Source organism: Glycine max, chromosome 16 (genome assembly GCF_000004515.6).
Source record: "Glycine max cultivar Williams 82 chromosome 16, Glycine_max_v4.0, whole genome shotgun sequence".
Taxonomy (NCBI): domain Eukaryota; kingdom Viridiplantae; phylum Streptophyta; class Magnoliopsida; order Fabales; family Fabaceae; genus Glycine; species Glycine max.
In genome coordinates, this window is record NC_038252.2 from 36,330,888 (window position 1) to 36,350,592 (window position 19,705).

General features: G+C 30.5%; 2 protein-coding genes and 1 non-coding gene across 3 annotated transcripts; all 3 read left to right on the forward strand.

Annotated features, from left to right (window-relative positions):
* Positions 1–1,141: 1,141 nt before the first annotated feature.
* MIR399B (microRNA MIR399b) lies at positions 1,142–1,242 on the forward strand. The gene has a single exon (NR_126666.1). It is a non-coding gene; the product is annotated as a microRNA MIR399b (primary transcript).
* A 4,489-nt stretch (positions 1,243–5,731) lies between these two features.
* Positions 5,732–8,257, forward strand: LOC100790494 (uncharacterized). The gene has a single exon (XM_006599574.4). The coding sequence runs from the start codon at positions 6,204–6,206 to the stop codon at positions 8,142–8,144; it is 1,941 nt and encodes a 646-aa protein (XP_006599637.1). The 5' UTR covers positions 5,732–6,203; the 3' UTR covers positions 8,145–8,257.
* A 4,658-nt stretch (positions 8,258–12,915) lies between these two features.
* LOC100777679 (hydroxymethylglutaryl-CoA synthase-like protein) lies at positions 12,916–19,393 on the forward strand. Its single transcript, NM_001255792.3, has 12 exons — positions 12,916–13,209; positions 13,350–13,456; positions 14,489–14,621; positions 14,989–15,132; positions 15,933–16,091; positions 16,786–16,859; positions 16,943–17,018; positions 17,138–17,193; positions 17,619–17,706; positions 17,812–17,952; positions 18,069–18,218; positions 18,991–19,393. Exons 1-12 carry the CDS (start codon positions 13,135–13,137, stop codon positions 19,150–19,152), a joined length of 1,365 nt encoding a protein of 454 aa, NP_001242721.2. The 5' UTR covers positions 12,916–13,134; the 3' UTR covers positions 19,153–19,393.
* The last annotated feature ends 312 nt before the right edge of the window (positions 19,394–19,705 follow it).

Consider the following 19,705-nt stretch of genomic DNA (forward strand, 5'->3'; position numbering starts at 1 on the left):
AATTGTAACACATAAAAAGAAGAAAATTTAGTTTAAAGAAAAAAATGTATTTTTTCATTCCTATAATTTTTTGTCAAACTTGATTTAATCCACGCACTTTTAAATTAATAAAATCAATCATTCAACCTTGGAAAATACGTGATTAATGTTTCTTCAACATATTATTTTGTCAGTAACGGAATTAGTAGAGAGGCAAAAGTCAGGTTTGATTTGATTGAAAGTAAAAAAAAAAAAACACATTTTATCCCAGTTGAAATCTTATGTGTTAGTATTTGTTAAAAAATAGTAGAACTAGTAGGACAATTATTAAATTGAAAGAATTATGACAAATTTCCTCCTCCTTAAATTGTCCCATTCAATGTCTACATTCAATGTGCCAAGTTTTACAGTGTCAATCCAGCTTCATTCTCAGTCATATTTGTATCATATGATGTGAGGCAGCATTGTTGATATATTATTACAAAATAATATAGATGATGAATTACTCACTAGGATGGTTTAAAAGACAACCAACCACGAATGATAATGCAAAAAAAGTTGGCTAGGCGAGCTGTACTGCAAAATGAGCCTATGGTCCTGGCCACATCAACTTTGCCAACAAAATCCTGCAATGACTAATGAGTCATAAAAATCTATAACAGCGGAAAATGTTTGATATCAAAAGGCACAATAGAGAAATAAAAGCCCAAAAAAACTTGCTAAACTAGGAGACATTTAAAGCAACACTCATAAAGCAAAAAAAAGTTGAAAGATATGGTATGAGTAATGAGGACTGAGACCCTTGTGCTAAGAGGGCCATGCCACTCAGCAAAATTGATTATAATAAAAGATACCCTGATTTTGGTACAACTTTTCTCCACTTCTCTTCTTTAAAGTACGGAAGAATCTGAAAATGTTGGGAAGGACCAATAAAGCTTTGTGACCTTTAACTATTAGGAATCAACAATGTATGAGCATCAAAACTGTACAATTGTCAGCCAAAGTAAGACATCCTTTGGTGAATGGATATCCTTGGCATAACCCTAAGCATATGCCAATGTTTCAGTGGTTTATTCCATCTTCTTTGCTATAAAGACTGCTATACACACACAAATTAGAGGCAATTCAAGACACATGCACCAATTCAAGGTGAAAACTTAAGCAAATCAGCAATAGGGCACCTCTCTCCTGGCAGGTATTTTTGGAGCTACCAAAAATCAATGTCAATAACTTGCCAAAGGAGAGTTGCCCTGTGGCTGGTTTAGCTTAATCTCATAGAATGGTGGCAGAAAAAAGGTAATCAAAGGTTAATGGAAATGCAGGTATTATTGTCTTTGGTTTTAGTCTCATGCATCTTAATTAGTTTAAGGGAAGTTATTCTTTCTCATTACATTTCTCTTGTGTGAGAATATCAGTTTTCCATTAATGTGCATAAGGATTTCAGTTCACAACCTAAGCAGTAAAATGTAATTCTCTAAAAGTTATGAAAAAATAACAATTTGATGTAAGTAGCAAAGTAGTTTGTTTTTTGGAAACAAAATGCATAGAGGTATGTTTGTCTTTGTATGTTTATCTTTACTATGTTCTACTGCATGCATACTTTGTCTGGTGATTATAGCAGAACCAGAAACCAATCCTTTTGGTCTTACCCAATGCAATCACTATCTGTGCAAAACATAAGAGTCTAGAAATATACATTCAAATTATAATTAACAATTGATTTAGTTGTTTAAATTACAATTACCAGACGCCAATCATTTAAGTTTTTATTTTTCATCATTTAATAATTTCAAATATTAAAATACTTTTCTTTATATAATTTCATAGTAAAATTACAACTACTGATAAAGTTGTGGTTTGAATACTTTTTTTATTTGATATGACCGTAATTAGAGCTTTAAGATTTTCAATGATACTTCAATATATTTTCATAAATTTTGATGTTTTGAACTATTGGTGTGTAATACTTTTGATCCTGTTGATAGAACGTATAAAAGAAATAAATTATTTTAAAACGATAAAAGATGAATTGAGGCAGAGTTGGCTTGATTTTAAACTCAATGTGATATTTCTGAACCCAAAATTAAAAATAGTAACGTGATACTACTTTTTATAGGACCGTTGATTTGACCATAGTAAGTTAGAATAAGTTGAGCCGAATCCGATATTTATTTTAAAAACAGTAAAATATCATCGGATTAAAAATTTAAAGATAGGTGATTGAAATTAAATAGGAAAAATAGGAAAATCATACCCCTATTGATTTAACGTATTATTTCCTATTTGATACCTTTAATTTCATATTTAAAGTTATAAATGAATCGATTCAATATATTTTTTATATAACATGAGTGTTATATTAGGTTTGAATCAGACTTCGTTTTTCCCTTCCTGCATCATGGGCTTTGCTATAATCCTTCACTCATGAGTTATGAACTAATTCTTTGCTATTCTTTTTTTATCAGTGTCTTGTCATACTGGAAACTAGATGAATTGACTATCTAACTCTGTTGGAAAGGCTTAACTATGGAGAAATGTTTTTGGAATTTGGAGGCAAGTCTCTTCTTTTTCTTTTTTTGGGGGGAACATTTTTGTTAACAAATGTTTTAGATAAAGGCAGATAGCATATTGCAAGGCTGAGGAATAATACAAGCATGGCAATGAAATGAATGAATCATTTTTTTTCAATTTGGTCCTTAAAAATGTATGGTGTTGTCACATTAGTTCTGGAAAGTAAAAATAAAAAAAAAATTCAAAACATGACAGTTAAAGAGACTAGGGAAAGCATGTTGTTACATCATTAATTATAATGTTGATATTTGATCATAGAGATTAAAACAAAAGGAAAATTATAGAAATTAAAATTAAAATAAAATCTTTAAAAGATTAGAATATAAAAAAAATTCTTTTTTCAGGGATTAAAAAGTTATTTAAGTCAATTTTTATTATTTGTTTGAAAAGAAAGATGAGGATGTGAGAATTGTGTGTGCCTACACCCAAGATTTACAAAATTATAAAGTTTCACATGCACATGACATGAAATGTGTGTGGGGGAGGATGGGAGAAGAGAGTTGCTTTTTTAGTTTATTTTTAAAATTTCCTTAAAAAAATATTTATTTAGTATTTCATTTATATATACTATTAATATATATAAAAAATTAAACATAAATATGTTAAAATATAATTATGTTTTATTTTTAGTACACCAAAAATTTTGTTTGACTTTTTGTTCCTGAATTATCTTTTTCTTTTATTTTTCATCCTTGTCATTACAATAAATCATCAAGTATAATAGAAGTGCCATGTGTTTGCACTTATGCCACATTAGCAATTCACTTGACATTTAGGCCAATACTTATGTTATATCAACTACTCACTCGATATGTCACATTAACACTAAATATAACTAGAAGAACTAAAATAGAAACTAGATAATTTAAAAGGATCAAAATAAAAATTGGATGCCTTTATAGGAACCAAAATATGTTTAGCCTAGTCTATTTATGTTTTACCCCTATATATTTACCTATTAACGGTTTATGTAATAGCAAGAACAAAAGACAAAAGAAAAAACATTTCAAGGATCAAATGTCAAGCAAATTTTTTTTTTAACCTAAATGCAAGATACCATTATATTTTAGGAATAAAAGCATATTTAAGATAACTTTTTATATATAAATCCAACGAAATTTGTTCATTTTACCACATCATCCTTTTCATTAGTTTGATGTTACAATAAAGAGACTTTTTAATTTTACAATAAAAATATATATAAATTAAACTCTTTTTCATAACATAAAATCTAATAACAAATAATTTTACGTCAAAAAATAATAGAGTAAAAAGGTTTAAATTTTTTAGTTGAATAAGTTTTTTTTTTAATTAGTGCTTTTTATTCATTTTTTTTCTCTCCTTTTTGAAGTATGTAAAAATAATTTTTTCCACTTCTTTTTTCTTTTAATTAATTTATTTACATCTATACAAAATAAACAACATATAAACCAGAGGATTCATGCACAACTGATTATGTATGCTCTTTTTGGCCTGTCGCTCGATACCCAATTATTCTTTGTTGTATAGCATGCAATTTTGCTTGTTTTCGAATAATTGCATACACTTTAAGGTTAGTCAAATTCACTATTTCACACTAATAACTCATTAGTGTGAGTAATCTTGAATTTTATTTTTTTAAATAAGATTTCATGAATGAAAAAAATATGATTGAAAAGAAATATTTTACTAAAAATTATCAATCAGATTTTCCAGTAAAATTTAATCACCAGCAAAATTTATAAACACTTTGCTTGCAAAAAAAATCACTATCTTACTTTGGTTTGCTTTGCTTTGAATAAGTGCCCTTCCTCGTCATAAATATGCCTGAGATTATATTTGTCTTAATGAGGCCATTATCCTTCCCCGTCTGATCATCCTTCACAATGCTATACATTAAGCATTCAATCATGCAATTCTCTATCCAAAAAAATTAATAATAAGTCAACCCTTCACAATGGTAGGTTAAATTAATATGATGGGTGATTAAGTTTACTCGATATATATTTAACTTCAACCACCAGCACGTGCGGATCAATTAGTAGTCTATGAAAAAGGGATTGTTAATTAAAGTTTTTTATTTCAATTATTCCGGCTTTGTCTAATCTAAGTCCCCAGTTAAATACTGGAAGATATTTTTTTATCATCCTTATTATAACATCTTGACGAATCATCAAAGAAAGAGTGATTTAGATATTATACAAGTATGAAAATATACCATTAAGAATAATTTAAAAAAATTAATTGATTAATTGATATTATCTATATTAATAAGATGTATGTATTTATTGGTAGTCCATCACTTAAGAATTTTATTTCATTATTAAACATGTCTGGTTTAGAATAATTATGAGATGAATGATCTTCTCAAAAGTTTCCTAAAAAAAACACGTGAGTGAGGATAAAACACGTTGAGAAGTCTCACGTGTTTATTTGTAAATGTCAGTCATTGATTCTCAAGGAGACAAAATTGATTCTTGAGGTTTCAGAAAAAATTATTTATCGAAGATTCTAACCAACAAAGATGTTGAGTGAAATAGTACTGTATGAAATATCGTGGTATTTAGAAATCGATAATTAGAAATATTTTACTTATCCTTTTTAGGTAGAAGGAAATTAAGTCTGTACACAAAACTTGTAGCTTATGAAAAAAACATATATTCAACTTCAATAGAAGAAATAAAAAAAAACTTTATTCAATAGGACAATATACCTCTTCTCTTTCTCTGAAATTGAATTTTTCTTAGATAACGCAACTTAAATAATGACCACTTTTGCGTCCACTGCACTAACACTCAGAAACCATGATCAGGTCTCATTCATCAACGCCACCAAAAATCTTTCTCCGATTAGTTCTTATCAGGAAATCAAAAAACCATTGTTATTTGTTAACAATCTCTTTTTCAAGAACCTGACTTAGTTGCCGATATGTCTTTGATCACTAAAACATGACCTCAGTTCTAATATTAGTCACTTAAAAAGAGGGCCTATTTTAAAGCAATAAGTAGTTTGTATTAGAATACAATCTTGTGTGTTTGGTCTCTGATTGTATATGTATGACCGTCCTATTAAATATCTTTCTTCAACCACACACAAATCTCTTATCTCATCATTGTCTATGTCAAATTCATGACTTTATATTATCAGGGATGTTCACTTGTAATAATTTAATAAAATGGACATATCAGACTAATCAAAAGAACAAAAACAATTGAGTATTGGAAGGGGAAGGGGCAACCCACCAAAGTACAACTTAGCTCGCATACACTTCAATTACGTGCAACAAGAAATATATAATATTTTAAATAACCCTTGTAAGCAAAATTTCAAAATCATATATACATTACCATCATTAGACCAAATTAAACGGTTCAGATTGATTGGCCAGTAAGTATTATCAGGTCAACTGGGCTAGGCAAACTAACTATGCAAGACCAAGTCCAAATTGTATTACAATGACCCTTTCGATAGTTTCAACTTTCACCATACATTGCCGTATCAGCCAGCTAAATCCAAACACAAAAATATATTATAAACAAAAGGAGAGAGATTCCGTTGTTATCTTTTTGTGCTTTTCCTATATGCCGAATGGCACAAAGCATCAACCAATCCAATAGGCAATATATACCAAACTTGTCTTAGAGTGCAACAAACAAGGAGGATAAGAAAAAACAATGCAGACCCTTAATGAGGCCTCACAAACAGACTCTCAATGTTGTTGCAGCTGCACAACCCCATTTTTCAACTCACCAACATCACTACACAACACAACATCAAAAATCAGGAACAGTTCTGCCGAGTGGCGCCACAGCTTCGCGGTTACAACAACATCCTCTATATTCCCAAACACTCAATTCACCAACCATGAGTCTCTTCCATCACTTCATGAATCATTCAATGAGTTCACCAAAGTGTACCCTCAGTATTCTGAGACTGAACAAGTTGACCATGTTAGAGCCAAGCACTATTTCCACCTCTCACTCTCCAACCAAACTTGCCTTGATTACATTGGCATTGGCCTCTTCTCCTACTCTCAACTTGAACACCATGAAACATCAAAAAGCCAAGTACCCTCATCTTCAATTCCTCAAACACCCCAATTACCACCACCTAATTACTCAGATATTCCATTCTTTAGCTTATCTTGCAAGACTGGGAGTCTAAAGACTTTGTTGCTTCATGGTGGGCAAGACTCAGAATTTGAGGCTGCAATGAGGAAGAGAATCATGTGTTTCCTTAACATATCTGAAAATGATTACTTCATGGTTTTCACAGCCAACAGAACCTCAGCTTTCAAACTTGTGGCAGATTCATACCAATTCCAAACTAGTAGGAGGCTTTTGACAGTTTATGACTACGAGAGTGAGGCGGTGGAAGCGATGATTAGTTCCTCAAAGAAGAGAGGAGCCAGGGCCATTTCAGCTGAGTTCTCATGGCCAAGGCTGAGGATTCAGACTACAAAGTTGAGGAAGATGATTGAGCGTAAGAGAAAGAAGAAGAAGAGAAAGGGTCTATTTGTTTTGCCACTTAGTTCAAGAGTGACAGGAGCAAGATATCCTTATCTTTGGATGAGCATAGCACAGGAGAATGGATGGCATGTATTGGTTGATGCATGTGCATTGGGGCCAAAAGACATGGACTGTTTTGGCCTCTCTCTCTTTCAACCAGACTTTCTTATTTGCTCTTTCTATAAGGTCTTTGGGGAAAACCCTTCTGGATTTGGATGCCTTTTCATCAAGAAATCCGCTATTTCCAGCTTGGAATCTTCCTCTTCTGCAGGAATTGTCAACCTTGTACCAGAAAAGCAGCCTCATCAATTATCAGATGATTCTTCTGGCACTGACTTAGAAATTAAAAACAAATCATTACCAACATGCCTACATGAAGAGAAACCATTTCCTTTGTCATCTTTCTCAGGTCCAATGCAAACTAAACAATCTGAAACTGTTGAAGAAGGAGAACCACCTGACTCAAAACTAAAAGCTCCTCAATGTTCTGAAATTGAGGAGGTACAACAAGAGCCAGTTCAGACTCCTAAGACAAGCAATGTCCAAGAAAGTGACATTCAATTTAGGTGCTTAGACCAAGTGGATTCTTTAGGATTGATTCTCATCACTAACAGGTCAAGGTACCTGATAAACTGGCTGGTGAACTCAATGTTGAAGCTTAAGCATCCCAACACACAAGGGGTTCCTTTGGTCAAGGTTTATGGTCCAAAGGTGAAATTTGATAGAGGGCCTGCTTTGGCATTCAATATATTTGATTGGAAAGGTGAAAGGGTTGAGCCTGCTCTTGTCCAGAAACTTGCTGATAGGAGCAACATATCTATCAGCTATGCATTTCTGCATCATATTTGGTTTGCAGATAAGTATGCAGAAGAGAAAGGAAGAGTCCTACATACCAAAGTGGTTGGAGACCAAGAAGTGGTGACAACAACCAACAAGAAGAAAGATAGTGTTGGAATCAGTGTGGTTACTGCTGCATTAGGCTTCCTGGCTAATTTTGAAGATGTCTATAAGCTTTGGGCTTTTGTTGCAAGGTTCCTTGATGCTGACTTTGTGGAGAAGGAGAGGTGGAGGTACATTGCTATCAATCAGAAAACAGTCGAAGTTTAGTTTATTCCATTGAGTTTCATTTATTCTTATGGATTGTAAGTCATGGAAGAATCCATGAAGTGTGAATTCTGCTGAAAATTTAATGTAAATGCAAATATGATTCTCGAAAGAAACAAGGATTACTTACCCTATTCATTCATTTGTATGATGGATTCAAAAACTATGGAATTCATTATGTCAAATATACTTTGTTGCCTGTGTTGTATTCTTCTGGTATGTCCATAACTCTATAGCTGACATTGAAGGGTAATAAAGTTACAACAATAAAATTGAATGTAAAATCAAATTAAAGGGGAGAAAATATATCCGCTTACCCTCTAACCCCTCTAAGAAGTAAGAAGTGCTCAAGAAAAAAAGAAAAAGAAAAAAATGTGTTTTACGTCTCTCAGATTTTGATCGATATTGATTATCATTTCAACACTTTGAAAATAACAATTTTGGTCTTGTATTTTTTTTATAATTGGTAAATTTCATCTCTTTTTATGGAACATAAGATATTAGGATAAGAGACCAAATTCACTAATTATAAAAAATAAACGACTAAACGTATCGTAATTTTTCAAGTATAGGAATTAAAATTAATTTTGACCAAAGATTAAGAGAGTTAAAATACATTTCACCCAAACAAAATTAACATTCACATTTCTGTTAATGAGAAAAGTACGGCCTCCTCCCTCTGGGTTAGTTTTATATTTCGGTTTTTGGTTAGTTCCTAAAAAGTTTGCATATTTCACCATTTTTTACATTCGAGTCAATTTGATTAAATTAGCTTTGAAAAAACATAAATTGTGAGGGTGAAGTTCATTTCCTAGCATTGTTATCCACGTTTTTTTCAATCCCTTATTCCCTGCTCTCATTTTTCTTATAAGACTTAATAGGAGCCTCTCTTTATAATAATAATAATAAAAATATTAAAAAAAAAATAAAGGCACATTTTCGCGAGAAGCCTCTTGCCATTTTGGCTGGCAGTGGCATATTATTGCAAATTGCCCGTCATAAGATATAAGCTCTCCCTGTACAAATTAGGGTGTTATTCGTGGGGTTTTGTTTGATTTAAAAATAAATCCAAATCAAATTAACTTTTTATTGTTTGGTTTGATATATTTTTTTTTATTTTCTAATCTGTTATCATAATGTAAATTAAAAATTATTAACTAAACTTACATAATTTTCATGTTATATTATTTTAAAAATAATTTTTGTTTTTATTAAATTTTATCTAACATATTTTAGCTGAAAATTATTATTCTTTACTTCTATTTATCATTTTAAAATAGTATTATGATATCTTTTTGTAATATAATAATAAACTGTGCATCTCTCGATATTTATTCTTTTTAATATATGAAAGTAAAATATACACCTTAATTATAAAGCAAATGAAATATTATAAATTATTTAATATCTATTATTAATTACTGTAACAAAAATCACAAATTAAAATTTATTATAAAAAAAGTACAATATAACTCGTCTATTATAATCATTAAAAAATTTAAAATAATACTAATTACATAAGACTAAATATCTATTAAACAAATTTATTATAATTATAATGTGTAATTTGATTCAATTTTTATAACAAGAATAAAAAATCGAACCAAATCATGAAAAAGTATGGGATTTTTGAGAATTTTGGTTTGTGCCATTTTCAATTTATTTATTTTTTTAATTTTTTATATCAGCTTAGCGATTTAAAAATCGATTAGTTCGGTTTTTAACAACCCTAATACAAATGTGATAATATCTTTCTAACTATGTTTTCTTGATACTTACACAAGGGCAGCATTAACAATACACTTTTCAACGGGCTTTCTGATATTGATCTTAACTTAGATAAGGCCAATTAATTCTATTTACACTTTCTTTTTTCTCTTTGCATCCCCTTCCGTTTTTTTTTTCAAAATTTCTTTTTTTAAAATATTATTTAAAATGTTTTTTTTAGAATAAGTTGATGTGCCATATACATTTTAGTTTTCAAAATGTATTTAATACATTCTGAAATTAATTCGTTCCTCTTCTAGTAATAAAAATTTCTAGAGAAACAACTTCAAAATCATTTGTGACCCGTCCATTCTGGAAATATCAGTTCTCCCTACTCTTAGATTTGAGAGGCTATTTTTACTTGGCTAGCTGACAATTATTCGAATTTTGGATGTCGTGTTAACTTGAGTTTATTTTTTTTAACTATCAAATCTTTAAAATAATGATAAGTGTACTCACTTATAGGTCAAGGTCTCTCATGAAACATTAAAATGAGTATAATATTTAGTGATAACTGATAAGTCAGTTTTGAATAGCTCAACCTAAAGTTAAGAGAGCACAATTTCATACTTACTAGCATGTGGTTCGTACCATGCTCGAGCATATGTTTAACTACAAAGTAATATATATATATATATATATATATATATATATATTAGAAAATGTCTTGAAAATAATTCTCATAAATTTCTACTTACCATCATTTGGTCTGTGCCATGCATGCCCCCTTCGATCTGCCTTTTAAGATTGGTCATATGCTGGTAAGTGAGATCTTAAAGACAGAAAGAAAGTGGGAGTTGATTTGGAAACGTGACATTCCTCCTATGATTAAACATTTCATGTGGAGAGCTAAGGTCATCATCAATGTCATTCTATTTTTGAGATTTTAATCACTTTTTTTTGGTTAGATGTTAAATTTTGTAAATTTTTTATTTTAATATTAAATCTCTTGAGATGTTAAACCATTTTTTTAAGATTCTACAAGAAACTCACCTCCAAATATTTATTTTAAAATAATTAATTATATATTTTTAATTTTAAAAAAATAATTCAAAAATACAAAAATTTATTAATAATTAAAAAAAAAACTATTTCATTTTTACTGGGTTCTGTTGTTCGAAACCATTCTACCAGCAACAGCAGGGAACCCAGTCGTCTTGCAGCAACAACAGCGTTACCTCAAATTTGGACTCCAGCAGTTCAAGAATTCATGAAGTACAATTTTGATGCAGCTATTTTTAATGAACAAAATTATTATGGCATTGGAATCTGTCTTTGCAATGAGCATGAATGGTAGTTTTATAAGAGCACAAACAGCTTTAATTATTAAATGGTATTCCCCTCCATGCAGAAGCTGAAGCCTTTGCATTTTAGTTAAGAGACAAGTTAATCTTCTTGCTCATTTGTGATTTTGATTGTATTCCCTCCGTGATTTTCCTTCTACTATTCTTAATCAAATGAAATGAAATGATCTACTTCTCATAAAATAATAAAAATATGTTAGTTGCTAAAAAATAAACTTATATCTAAACAAAATGTAAATTTGATTCTTATTATCCATGTAAGAATTTGTTAATGATAATATGTGAGTATCTTTATAAAAAAAATTAAGCCTTAAAATTTATCTTGAGTGTAATAAGTAATAAGGACTTATAATTCAACTCACTTAAACTTATTCATATAAAAAATGCATATAATTAGTCAATAACTATTATGAGATCCAATTTAATACCAAAATTTATTAGAAGAACTAATTATAACACTGAAGTTTGCCCTTTTAGGATATTCCTTTCATTTAGTTTATTTTAATTTTAATTTTTCATTCAAACGTTTTAAATATGATGTCTTTCTTATTTAATTTCTCTAAATGTAGAACTGAATAAAAAATTCATATATTTAAAAGACTAAATATGAATCTTGTGATATTTAGCGAGATTAAAACAACTTATATTAATGTACCAAAAAAAAATTTATATTATTAGATAAAATAGAAAATGAAAATTACAAAAAAAAAACATTTTAAAAAAGAAGAAAACTTACTAATCCAATTGTTGTTCGTACATGGATTGAGCAAGTCAACAACTATAAACTGATCTAATAAATAACATTTATTAGAAGAATGAGCACTAGTAATAAAATATGAATACTAGTCAACTAAGCAAGGTTTGAATTTAGATTTGATAATAAATATTATTAAATAAAAGTCAAAAAAGATAAAGAAAAAAAGTGATGAATGTACGTGATATTTAAATGCAAAGAAAGAAAGAGAAATATATGATAAGAAAAATCTCATATTTCTTGATTTTTAAAATTAAACAACTTAAAAAAATACTATTCAAAGTAATGAGTTTTTATAAAAAAAAAATTGTTTTTTAGAACATCTGCAACAAATATTTTTTTATTATTGATAAAAGGAATAATTATTTATAGTTTATACATTCGCCAAATGATTTTTCTTTTAGATTACATGTATTTTTTTTTGAAAATTAATTTTATTTGATTTAGATAAAATTACTATATAAATGATAAAATTTTATCTTTAAATATTTAACACAGTTCAAAATTCAAAAGTCAAACTAAAATCCTATAGTTAAACCGGTAACAATCTGTTAGCAGTCTACTAGCAAGTCATCAACCATAAACCATACAAATTTATTAACATTTATTTAGAAAAAGAAAGAATGATAAACATTATATTTAATTAAGAAAAAAATAATTAATTATATTTGATTACACCAATTCTAATTAAATATTAATTTTTTAACTTATTTTTCATTAAAATTTGATATAAGAAATTACTGAAATTAAAACTTTAATTAAATTAATAATATTTTAAAAATATTAACATGAGATAAAATTTATTAAAATTTTCTTACATTTAAAAACAAGAAAAAAAATATATTTTTTTTTTCTAGTTGTATTTGAGACAAGAGAGAATATATCATTAATTTGTTTTTCACCTACAAAAATGACACCCACCATTTCATTATTGCTTGAACAAGATTGATACACATTCTATTCAAACAGACGCCCATTAAAATTTCCGCCAAAAAAGGAGGGTTAGTTAGGAAGACACACACACACCACAACTCTTCCTAAACCTAACACACACACACTTACACTTTGCATTCCAAATTCCACAACTTTCACTTTCTACAACACTATTTACCCCATTTTCTCTAAATCCAAACAGGCCCCAAAAGAAAGAGAGGGAAAATTCTCTTCCATGGCCTCTTCACGCCCTGCCAATGTGGGAATCCTTGCCATGGACATCTACTTCCCTCCCACCTGCGTCACCCAGGTCTCAATTTGTGGTTTTTCTCATAAAGCTCTGATTTTTATACTTTCTTTTTTGTTATGTTTTGTGTTTTGTTTTGTAAAGCTGCGATTTTTATTCTTGGTTTGGTTATGTTGTGTTTTTTGTTTTGATGGGTTGTGCAGGATGCTTTGGAGGGTCATGATGGGGTGAGCAAAGGGAAATATACTATTGGGCTTGGACAGGATTGCATGGCCTTCTGCTCTGAGGTTGAAGATGTTATCTCAATGAGGTTGATTACAATTTTGCATAAGCAATAAGCATTTCCTTACTATTGTTTTTATTTATTTATTATTATTTAGTAGTTTGCTTATTGGTACCTTTGGTTTGGAATTTTTGCAGTTTTGATCTCCCAAGTTTTTTTTTAAAACTAATTAAGGTCTATTTATATAATTAAGCAAATTATTCCTATGTTGATTTTCTTCCACTTAAAACCATCAAATTATTATTTTTTAGCCAAATGTTCAGGGATTTAAGATGATCTGGGATATGAAGTAATTTCAAAAGTTTAGAAGAAAATGATTTAGTGGAAATTTGAAGGATTATAGGATGTGAGATAAGGGTTTAAAAAGGTGGAAATTTGATTTTCTTTATTTTTTAAAAAAAAAATTGGGTGGAATTTGATAATTTAGTTGGTGAGTTTTCAGCAAAGAAGGTTTAAAACTATAATGATGTTTTACTATGTAATGTTGTGTGTCTTAGATGACCACATGCCGTCTTTATTTATAATGGAGAAATCAGAATCAATATTGATTACATATCAATCAACTTCTGATTATTAAGTAATTACATATCAATCAGAATCATAAGTTTCTACGTAATAATAAATACAAGATAATGTAAAGATAAATGTAATCTAGCAAAAACAATGTAATTGATTCAATTTGTGAAAATTTTGAGTAGGTAATTTGAATTTGGGGGCAGGGGGTTCAGGTAGGAGAAAATTGATAGAGGGACCAAATTTGCTCAATTTTAAAAATAGGTGAATCACATGTGAATTATAAAGAGTAGAGAGTGTTCAAAAGTGTGTTATTAGTATTCCTTAAATAGAAAATGTAGTTTCTCTGTTCTTGAGATACTGTTTCCTAGGAGATTTTTTCTGGTAATTCTAATATGTCTGTTTTTGGGGGAGGGGGTACTTAAGTCATGCTTTTGTACTTGATTAATGTAGCTAGTCAGTGTTTTGGACTTGTATAATACTATAATACACATCTTTCCTGCACTTATTCTTATAATATTTTGCTTTTAAACTTTGAATTTACAGCTTGACGGTAGTTACTTCACTTCTTGAAAAATTTAATGTTGATCCAAAGCAAATTGGACATTTGGCGGTTGGGAGTGAAACTGTTATTGACAAAAGCAAATCAATTAAGACCTTCCTGATGCAAGTTTTTGAGGTAAGTTATTCTCTGTTTAGATATTGAGTGTTGACCCTCACCTTATAAGATTATTGGATTCTATAGATTTTCACAGTCACAATATCTTCCCATATCTAGACACCTCTTCTGGGATATTCTAGATTCTGGAGTGTGATTGGATATAATCCCTTCTTTTGTGTCCATACAAAATTGATGCTGCCAAAGGAACACAAAATGACAAATGAGATGGTTTTTTTATTTTTTATATTGGACTATTAAATTGCTATGTAATTTATTTATTTTTGAATGAGTCAAAATTAGAAAGGAATAAAAGGAAATAAGTAAAGGAATCTGTATTTGTGCTTATGTGATGTCTGCATCTTATATTAACTCATCCAACAATCAGGCAAGTGGTAATACTGACATTGAAGGTGTTGATTCAACTAATGCATGCTATGGAGGAACGGCTGCTTTGTTCAACTGTGTGAATTGGGTGGAGAGTAGCTCATGGGATGGACGTTATGGACTTGTTGTTTGTACAGACACTGCGGTATGTCTGCTACAGATTTACTACTTAATGCATAAGGAAATTTCAATTCTTATATTTTTATCCATTTTTTGTCTTATTAGTGACACAATTGTATGTTTTAGAGCCTCTGACCAACTCTAGCGTCTTATTATATATAGATGTAAAATTTATGTAATTATCAAATTTCACATAATTCAACTTGAAATAATATGTGGCAGGGTGGCTGCATGTGTTTCCATGTAGTAAGCTTCTATCTCCAGATGCTGTGCAAAAGAACTTAAAATTGCATAAATTCCTAGTTAAAGAGAATGTGTAGTCATGGCATCCCTAGCTTCACTGTCTTAGGTTGTGTTGCCCATGAATTTACCATGTCACAACTCTGCAACTGATATTTCTGTATACAACAGTAGAAGTTCAAGATATCTCCATCACATGAAAATATTGTCAGGAGATTGATTAGTTGAGTGCAAGAAAGTTTTTTCATCCAAATTGATCTTCTTAGTGGCAATATAATATATTTTTCTCTTGAATTATGAAGGATAGAAATACACTTTCACGAAGCAACAAAGTATGAACTGCATTATCTATACTGAGCTATCTAATGTGCAAGTTTGTAATTGAATTTCATGCATGGTTAGTTTACCAAGATATTACTTTTACAAGAAAGCTTGGAACACATTTTTTTTTTTTAATGTCTACATGTCTCATCATTTGTTCTACTTGACTACTATTATACTTATGTTCCTTTCTCTTAAAACGTTGAAATCAATTGTAGATTATAGTGTCAAACAGTTTTCTTAGCTATGTCTTTCTTGTTTCAGGTATATGCTGAAGGACCTGCTCGTCCCACTGGAGGAGCTGCTGCAATTGCCATGCTTGTAGGGCCAGATGCTCCTATTGCTTTTGAAAGCAAACTCAGAGGCAGTCACATGTCTCATGCATATGATTTTTACAAGCCAAACCTTGCTAGCGAATATCCAGTAATGCTCTGTCACCTCCTCATTATTAATTTTACTTGCATCATAACTGTACTATGAAGTGTTGTCTTAGTTTATGATTGAAGTTCTTTTGTTCTTACAATAAGACAAACTTATCTATGATGAAGATATTTCCAAACTTCAGTTTTACCTTTTTTTACCCATTGTCTTTGGTTCTATTTTTTATTTGAAATATTGACAAATAAAATCAAGGAGGATTGTAATTGAAAAAAGGATGTACTAAAGTTATTTTTTAAAAAAAACTTTATGAACAAAATAATAATGTCTATTGCTAGTCTTACTTTGACAGGGGAAGTCTTGTACACTAGCCCACTCTTTATATTGGTTAGCAGGATCCTTTTTCCCACCCACTTGTCCCCAACACTACCAAATTATAAAATTCATATACACAATCATCAATTTTTACAGAGCAGCTAAAGCTAACGAACACTGATTTTTTGTTTTTTTAAAATGGCTATAAAGATTGTCACTTGATTAAATTTTGTTCAAGTAATTTATCTCAGTTTGCAAACATAAATATTTAAGCATGTTTAGATTTTAATCTCTGCTTTATACCAATTCTTACTATTATGCTTTAGTGATTGTGGATGCCTTCTGTCAATCAACTAAAAGTTCAGCACACATTAATTTAGACAGATCTTCTCTTTATTTTTAATTGGTCATTTTCCTGCTGTAGATTGTTGATGGAAAACTCTCACAGACCTGTTATCTCATGGCACTTGATTCCTGTTACCGGCTTTACTGTGAGAAGTAAGTATAGACTGAACCAAAATGGCCATTTTCAATTTTTCTTTTTTGCTTCAAATTCTCATTAAATGTTCTTCCATATACAGATTTGAAAAATTGGAGGGGAGGCCTTTTTCAATGTCAGATTCTGATTATTTTGTGTTTCATTCTCCATATAACAAGGTAATTGTCATGCAGGAATTTTTTCTCCATATTTGGAATGAAAACAAAAAGGCAGAGAAGTATGTCATAACACGACCTACAATGACTCTCTACATAATTGCTTTCTTGATGTATTGCAGCTTGTGCAGAAAAGTTTTGGCCGACTATACTTCAATGACTTCTTGAGAAATGCCAGGTTTGTGTATCTTCTGCTTCATCCACATGCTTTAATCAATGCATTTTCAATTCAAGGAGCCAAGCTATAGAATGCCATTGACCCTTTTACTGGATAACTATTAGTTGACCTTTTGGATATATGTTGTTTGTAATAAGCCAGTAGGAGCCTTGCACTTGAGATTTCAATTGCATATACTTGTTAGCTGTTTTTCACAAAAACCACTAGTGCTTACTAGAAAAAGAGAAAAGACAGTTGAACCGCGAAGTTGTCTTTTGCCAATGCAACATTTAGATTAGATCATATTCTGTAAATTGTTTTTGGATTAAGCACTAACAACTCCCAGGAAACTGGAATATATGAACCATAAAAGTACGTGGCCATTTTTAAATTAATGTATTTGAATCCTAACTTTTTTGTTCTCTGAATTTGTTATTCTGTGCCAGTTTTGTTGATGAAGTTGCCAGGGAAACCCTTGCACCATATGCATCCTTATCTGGTGATGAGAGTTATCAAAGTCGTGATCTTGAAAAGGTAGCTACTCTTGCCATGTTTGAATTGTGTTTTATTGACTAAAATGATTGCTAGAAATTGAACTTTCAAATGGTTTGTGCTTTTGTGGTCATTGTGATTCTATAGGCAAACCAGCAAGCTGCAAAACATCTATATGATGCAAAGGTGCAGCCCAGCACACTAATCCCAAAGCAAGTTGGTAACATGTACACTGCATCTCTTTATGCAGCATTTGCATCTCTTCTTCACAATAAGAACAGTTCGTTGGTAAGGTTTTCCACACTTGTATTCTTCGTTTATTTTCCCTTTGTCCATGACTGCATCTTTCATACGGAGAATGGCTGATTCTAAATTTCTCATCAGGATTGTCTTTCTATATGCAGGTAGGTAAACGGGTAGTTATGTTTTCATATGGAAGTGGTTTAACAGCTACAATGTTCTCCTTCCAGCTTCAAGAGGGTCAACATCCGTTTAACTTGTCAAACATTGTAACAGTGATGAATGTTTCGGACAAGTTGAAGCAGAGAGTTGAGGTATGCAGTCTTTAACCACTTATTAGTGAATGCTAATCTAATTACAAATGTAGTTTAAAAGGAAACTGCAGTTTAAAAGAAAAATCTTCATGAATTCGTCTTATTTAGATATGTCAATAAATTTAGATAATACATGAACACAAAATTACAAATGTGTCAAGTTCAAATATTTTCTGGTGAATAGATTTTAATATGAAAAATGCTTAAAATTGTATTTGGAGCCTATCATTTGTAGGATTTGTGTGTTTAAAGTTGTTGTACTTGAGACCTTGTGCATCTCAGTACCAAAAATTGACATGGGAACCGATGCATTTTGGCCTCAAGTTTTGGATCAAACTAATCCATTGACCCAAATAGTTCATGGGAGAAAATTGAGTTATTTGGGCCCTGGAGGATTGATGGAGCGAACTGCTAGTTTTCAGGGTTGGCTCTGGTGGATCCCTAATTCGACTTCTTCTACATATGAGTCATGTTTTCATCGAAAGAAGTTTCCCATTATGGTAGAACAAAAAGCCCTTAATCTCATCCCTTTTGTTCCTTTGAGAAAGCTCATCCCCAGCTTCAACATCTCTTGGTCAACACAATTTTAAAAAAAGAATAGTTTATTCCTCAGTATCTCATATGGGTTCCTTACTTTTAGGAATTGCTAGAGTTATGCTAGAGCAGACTTTTGTAATAATTAATTTACAAGTCATCTAAGATAATTTCTAATTAGTTGACATTGTAAAATCTTTACACTGACAATGTATTAAAATTAAACTTGAATTTGCAGATTCCTCCTGAAAAGTTCGTTGAAACATTGAAGATCATGGAACACCGTTATGGGGGTAAGGACTTTGTGACAAGCAAGGACTGTAGCTACTTAACTCCAGGCACCTTCTATCTCACCAATGTTGATTCCATGTACAGGAGATTTTATGCCAAGAAGGACTAGGTTATTGGTTAGTTGATGATCGCTGATATATTCAAATATGGAGTTAAAATGTATTTTCTTATGGTTCACCTGTATTTGATCCCATAAGGTTGTGTATCAAAATGTTTATAAGATGTTTCATTTTTTTGTGGTGATCAGGTTGTAACCAAAATAAGAATAAGTTTATTTGCGAATTGGCAATTGTTTTTAAATGCACTAATAATCCAAATATATTAGTAGTTTCTTCTTGAGTGCAAAAAAAGTATAATGACCATGTTTTTTCTTTTTTTTTTTGAAGAAGTATAATGACCATGTTAAGAATTACTAGTATTTTTTTACCATATATTTTTTAGTGTTCATGGACAAAACTGGATAAAGACACAAGCTTTTAAAGACAGACACGGCACCCGGATTGTTTGTTGCCAATTATGTTCAAATTGTGTAATTTTAATATCAACCATTATGGTTTTTATTTTATGCTGTATGGTACATTTATAACATGGTTAATAAAATACATACTTCTTTTTTACTTAATAAAACACATACTTAATCAGTGAGAAATATCACCATTACA